The 6,000-nt window shown below is 46.7% G+C and overlaps 1 protein-coding gene across 4 annotated transcripts in view; it reads left to right on the top strand.

The window, feature by feature from the left end:
• The first annotated feature begins 250 nt into the window (after positions 1-250).
• LOC308249906 (inhibitor of carbonic anhydrase-like) overlaps positions 251-6,000 on the top strand; it is a 30,749-nt gene continuing 24,999 nt past the window's right edge. For 2 of the 4 annotated variants that reach the window (XM_080671967.1, XM_080671966.1), the window contains exons 1-2: positions 251-762; positions 2,374-2,546. In XM_080671967.1, coding sequence (XP_080528093.1) covers positions 720-762; positions 2,374-2,546 — 216 coding nt within the window. In that variant the 5' untranslated portion in view covers positions 251-719. Of the gene's footprint in view, positions 763-1,240; positions 1,366-2,373; positions 2,547-6,000 lie in introns of those variants that run through there. The other 2 variants (XM_080671969.1, XM_080671968.1) reach the window with 2 other exon arrangements.

Here is a 6,000-nt window from a genome sequence, read left to right as displayed (position 1 = left end):
TCTTCAACGTTATTTAAATCCGAAGACTTCCTCCAGGGGGAGCTCACAGACTGGGGAGGACTGGGCTGCAGGTGGCAGGGGCGAGTAAAAGGAGCCCGCCTGGGTTCAGAGCTTCATCTGACCTTGGCCTTCAGCAGGAGGTTGGAGGGAGTCATTTGTGGGGGGTGAGTTCCAAGAGGGGCCCGGAGGGGGCAGCAGAGACGCTTTCAGAGGAAGGGTCTGAAAATTGTGTTCAAAGCGTGGTGCGCACATACTTTCCTGGGGGGAAATCCACAGTGTTCACCCTGAGGACTGGCCCCCAGTCCTGAGGAGTCTGTGCTCAAACATTAAAGAGCTGCGTAGCCGATGAAGCTCCGGAGGTCAGGGAACGTCGGGGGCCGGGCAGATCGCTCTTGCCTCCAGCGGGCTCCAGGTTGCTTCGGTCGTACCTCCGGGGTGCGTATCCCTCGCCCGGGGGCCCAGCCTTGCTGCTCGGGACGCTGGGCAGAGGGGGCAGCCTCCGGGCAGGGGGCCAGTGGGTGACAATGTGCCGTCCTCCAGTCCCGCAGAGGGCCCCAGCTGCTCTGGGGCGAGGTAGGGGTGTGGCAAAGGTGACGGCCCGGAAGGGCTAACCCTTCTGAGGAGGCGGATCCCCTCCCCTTCCCCACCGGGAGGACAGGTGGAGCTGGCCCAGGCCGGTTGGAGCCTGGTCTGTGTATCGCTCCGCTCCGGCAGCGAGGATGAGGCTCATCATCTGCATCCTGCTGTGCGCGGGGGCGCTGGGTGAGTGGCGCACCCGGGGTGGGGGCCGGCCCTCCAGGACTGTGACCCGGTGCCTGCCGAGGGTCAGCTATAGCGGGACTCTGAACCCCCTGGGTCTGAGGAGCCCCAAGGCAGCCTAGCACCCAAAGGGCCTTCCGCCCAAGGTGCACCCAGGCACCTAACCAACTTAGCCTAGGGCTGGGGGTTCACAAACTAGGACCAGCTATCAAATCCTGCCTGCCGCCAGGATGAGCTAAGTATATTTTCTATATTTTTGAATGGTTGAAAGAAAATCAAAAGAACAATAGTTTTGACACGTTAGTTACATGAAATTCCAATTTCGGTGTTCATAAATAAAATTTTATTAGAACACAGTCACACTCGTTCAGGTAAGTGTTGTCCATGGCTGCTTTCAGGCTTCAAGGCCAGTTAAGCGGTTGCCACAGAGACTGTGTGGCCCGCAAAGCCTAAAATATTTACTCAGCGCATTACAGAAACAGTTCGTGACCCGTGGCCTAGAGGCTGTTGATCCTGTTTACAGCGAAGGAAACAGGGGCAGAGGAGGAGGCGTTTTGGAAGGACTCACCGGTTATTATTAAGAGGGATTAGAAGGGCACATGTCAGGTATGCTTGACTTGTCCGGTGTCTAACGGGAGGATCTTTCCTGCTCTGAAATGTACACCTCCCATCCCTACCACACACCAGGGAGGGAGAGGAATGTAGGGGGAAAACCACCACCCTAGAATGGGATCCTCCTGCCACTCAGTGCTGTGTGACTCTAGGCTGTCCCTTGACCTCTCTGAGCTGTTGTCATTAGTTCAGTAGGAATTGCTTTTTCACAGTAAGTACACAGTTGCTGTGAAAGTGAAATGAGATAATGTCTCTAATGGCAGAGCTCTAGACACAGGTGAGTTATCACTGGTAAAAATCCTGCACATAAAGGTAGGGGCGCCCTCCTGTGTTATGGGGTGGGCAGGGCTCTTGGCTGGGTAACTGCAAGGAAGGTGGTGGTGCAAAGTCAATGAACTCAGGCATGTGCACAGCCCTCGCTGGCTCAGCAACTGTTGTTTCTGTCCAGCCCTGGTTCGGTCAGGTCTCAGGCTGTCTTAAATCATTTCTGGAGTAGGGTATCTTCCATAGGGGAAGGGGTAGTCTGGGCAGGGCAGAGGAAGGAGAAGGCAGGAGTGGCAAGGAGTGCTGTGGTGGGCCCTCCCTGGCCCAGTCTGCCACACAAGGCCTCACAGTGAGCTCCTCTGGCTCTGGGGAAAGGCTGGAAAGGTAGAGTACAGCTGTGGTCCAGCGACCGATGGCCACAGGGAAATCCATTGTTCAGCTCCCGGGTCTGTCCCAAATTCTTCCTGAACAGGGCTTCTGTTCTTTGTTCTTCCTCCATCTTCTCTCTTGGCAATGTCAGGGGCTGACCAAAAGTTCGTTTTTCCAATCGGCTCTGTGTTTACAAACCAGAGGCAAGAGCTGCCTCTCCTTCTCTTGTCCCAGCCTCAGAATGCGGTGGAACCTGAACCCTTCCCTGTTCATGGACAGGAGTGGGAGGAGGACAGGACAGAGGGGTCCCTTCAGAGGGTGCTGCTGTCTCTCCCACTGGAACAGGGCGCTCTGTCCTTTCTCCTGTAGGGCTGTGCCTGGCTGTCCCCGACAAAATTGTGCGATGGTGCACCGTCTCAGATCACGAATTCGAGAAGTGCTTGATTTTCAGCCTGAGTATGAAGGAAGTCCTCCCTGAGGCTGCTCCCGTTGTCTGGTGTGTGAATAAAAGCTCCCCCTTTGAGTGCATCCAGGCCATTGCGGTAAGTCACTGCTGCCTAAAGGAGAGTGGAAGACAACCCGCACTTGCTCTTGCTCCTGGCGTTCTGGAAGAATTCTGTACTCACACACAGGAGGCTGATGTGCTTCAGAAATGGACATCGGAGCGGCTATCTTTAATGAGTCTTAAAGCAAAACACAACATGCTCTGAAAGGGCACTATTTTGAGAACTCAGGGAAAAAACAAGAATGTTTGCTATCAAAATAACAGGGTTTGGAAGTTCTTACCACATCATGGGAAGTAGATGAATGATGCTTCCGGGGAAGAGAAATACAGTGACAGGATTGCAGATGATAGCTGATCCCTTTGTTTGTTTTTTAAAAAAATATATCTTTTTATTGATTTCAGAGAGGAAGGGAGAGGGAGACAGAAACATCAATGATGAGAGAGAACCATTGATTGGCTGCCTCCTGCACACCCCCCACTGGGGATCGAGCCCGCAGTCGGGGCATATGCCCTTGGCCGGAATCAAACCCAGGACCCCTCAGTCCGCAGGCCGACGTTCTATCCACTGAGCCAAACTGGCTAGGGCCCTTTGTTTTCTAAGTTTTCCAAAATCCTCTTCACTCCTTCAACATTGTTCCTGTTCATTTGAACCTGTGTCAGATGCTGTGCTGGGCAGTGGGACTGCAGTGGCAGATTTAAAGACACATACATGGTCCTTACTCTTGAGGATCTTACAGTCTAATCGGGAGAGAAGAAAAACATGCAAACGAATAGACATGTAATTTCAGGTAATTTCAAATTGTGTGACGTACAATGAAGGGGGAAAGTAGAATGCTCTGACTGAGCACTGAGTGTCAGGAACAATCTCCCTGAGAGGGAACAAAGAAGCTGAGACCCCAGGGAAGAGCCAGGGCATAATACTCCAGGCAGCGAACACAGTGTGTGCAAAGGCCCTGAGGCAGGGGAGAGCTGAGCTTGTTTGAGTTGCTGTGGAGGAGTCAGGGTAACAGGAGACTGGAAGGAGCAATGAGGTGGAAGAGGAAAGACTCAGCCAAATGGAGCTTGAATAACTCAGGAAATCAGTGATTTGGTACAAACTACTGGTGTGTTCTTTTTTTTGTTTGTTTTTAAGTTGGACCTCAGTTACTATCATGGCTTAACTAGAACCCTTCCCCCTGACTGGTTTGGCTCAGTGGAGAGGGCGTCAGCCTGCATACTCAAGGGTCCCAGGTTCCATACCGGTCAAGGGCATGTACCTTGGTTGCGGGTATATCCCCGGTGGGGGGTGTGTAGGAGGCAGCTGATGGATGTTTCTCATCGATGTTTCTAACTCTCTCTCCCCCTCCCTTCCTCTCTGTAAAAAATCAATAAAATACATTTTTAAAAAAGAACCCTTGAATTATGATATATGTTCAGCTTTGGTCCCTGCATGCCCCTCTTTATTTTTAAATATGTTAATGATATAAAATCACACTATCTATGAACCCACCACAAGTTCTCAAAACTTCATTACTGCCAATAGCTTACTTTTAGGATTGCTTTGCGGCAGCACTGGATTCTGCAGGAATGGTGACACTTGGGGTGGTGTGACCCATTGGCCTTACTTACAATAACCCGTGTATTTCCCCTTCCTGAGCAACAGAATCCTAAGAATTTTTTGCCTTATTTGTTTTTGGTGTTAAGTTCTATGAGTTCTTTATATATTTTTGGATATTAACCCCTTTATTGGATGTGTATCATTTGTGAATATCTTGCCCATTCAGTAAGTTGTCTTTTTGTTTTGTTGATTTCATTTACTATGCAAAGACATTTAGTTTGATGTTTAGTTTAGTTTGACATAGCCACATTTGTTTTTTTCCTTTTATTTCCCTCATTTGAAGAAATATATCCTTGGGCAGGAGGAAGGGAGGCCCCGCACACACAACCCACAACACAAAACGATATTGCTAAGAGTGATGCCAAAGAGTCTATTGACTATGTTTTCTTCTAGGAGTTTTATAGTTTCAGGTCTAACATTAAAGTCTTTAACCATTTTGAGTTTATTTTTGTATATGGTGCAAGAAAGTGGTCCAATTTAATCTTTTTGTGTGTACTAGTAGCTGTCCAGATCTGCCGACACCACTTATTGAAGACTGTCTTTACCCCATTGTATATTCTTGACTCTTTTGTCAGAGGTTAATTGACCATATAAGCAAGGATTTATTTCTGGGCTCTGTATTCTGTCCATGGATCTATATATCTGTTTTTATGCCAACACCAAACTGTTTTGATTACTGTAGCTGTGTAGTATAGTTTAATATCAGGGAGTCTGATACCTCTCAACTTATTCTTTCTCAAGATTTTTTTGTAATTGTATATATTAAGTGTCTATTCAGGATCTTTTGTGGTTCTATACAAATGCTTGGATTAGTTGTTCCAATTCTGAGAAGAATGCCATTGTAATTTTAATAGAGATTGCATTAAATCTGTATATTATTATAGGTAGTGAGGATATTTTAACAATATTAATTCTTCCTATGCATGAGCAAGGTATATCCTTCCATTTATTTGTATCTTGTTCCATTTCACTTTTCAATGTCTTATAATTTTCAGCATATAGTCTTTCACCTCTTTGGTTAAATTTATTCCTAGTTGATCATTATTGGAGTATAGAAATGCAAAAGATTTCTGATTATGGATTCTGTATCCTGCAACTTTACTGAAGTCATTTATTAGTTCTAATAGTTTTTTAGAATTTAAACATGTCTAATAAACTGTTGCCCATTCATTCACCTTTTGATTTCAACAGTTATATTGTTGGGTCTACAAGCCATATTTTAAATTTTTTTCTTTTTATACCTGGTAATTTTCTGTTCTACGCTTATCCCTGTGAGTATAGCCTTCACTTTGTACATAAAACCAAATGCCACATAGGACTCTCTTCTCTATAACATCTGACAGTTCCAATCTCCACCATCCTTGAAGGTCTTTCTGTTTGTACCCAGGCATTGTGCCTTACCTTTCTGTGGGTTTAGTTTTCTGCACCTGGGAGGTCATTTTTTATTTTAATCATCCCTCTCCTGCTGGCTCAGGTTTTTCTCAGAATCGTTGCTGCTCTAGTGGACCCCATGAGTTAGGTGTTGGCTCATTGGTTCCTGAGCCCCTGAGGCCCCAGTGATTCCTGTCTGGGATCCTGGGATCTTGGCCTCCAAAGCCCTAATCTCACTGCCTTGGAGAAAGCTCTTGTTTATTTTTATTCTACAGGGTGTGGGGTGGTGTGGAGAGTCTCTGGAGGTTTCACCTACCTTTTGTGATACCAAGAAAGTCTCAAGATTGTTTCACATCTGGTGTCTAGTTGTGGAATGAAAGGGTCACTTATCCATGTGAATGTATATAATGGCACTGAGATGTACACTTGGAAATGGTTCAATGGCAAATTTTATGTTATATTTTTTATTAATAAAATAAAATAATAAAACAACCCCAATATTAACAAGAAAAGTTAAAGGAGT

The sequence above is a fragment of the Plecotus auritus genome (genome assembly GCF_963455305.1).
Source record: "Plecotus auritus genome assembly, chromosome: 6".
NCBI lineage: Eukaryota > Metazoa > Chordata > Mammalia > Chiroptera > Vespertilionidae > Plecotus > Plecotus auritus.
Note: the sequence above shows the minus strand (reverse complement) of the source record. Positions and strands in the feature narration are given on the sequence as shown.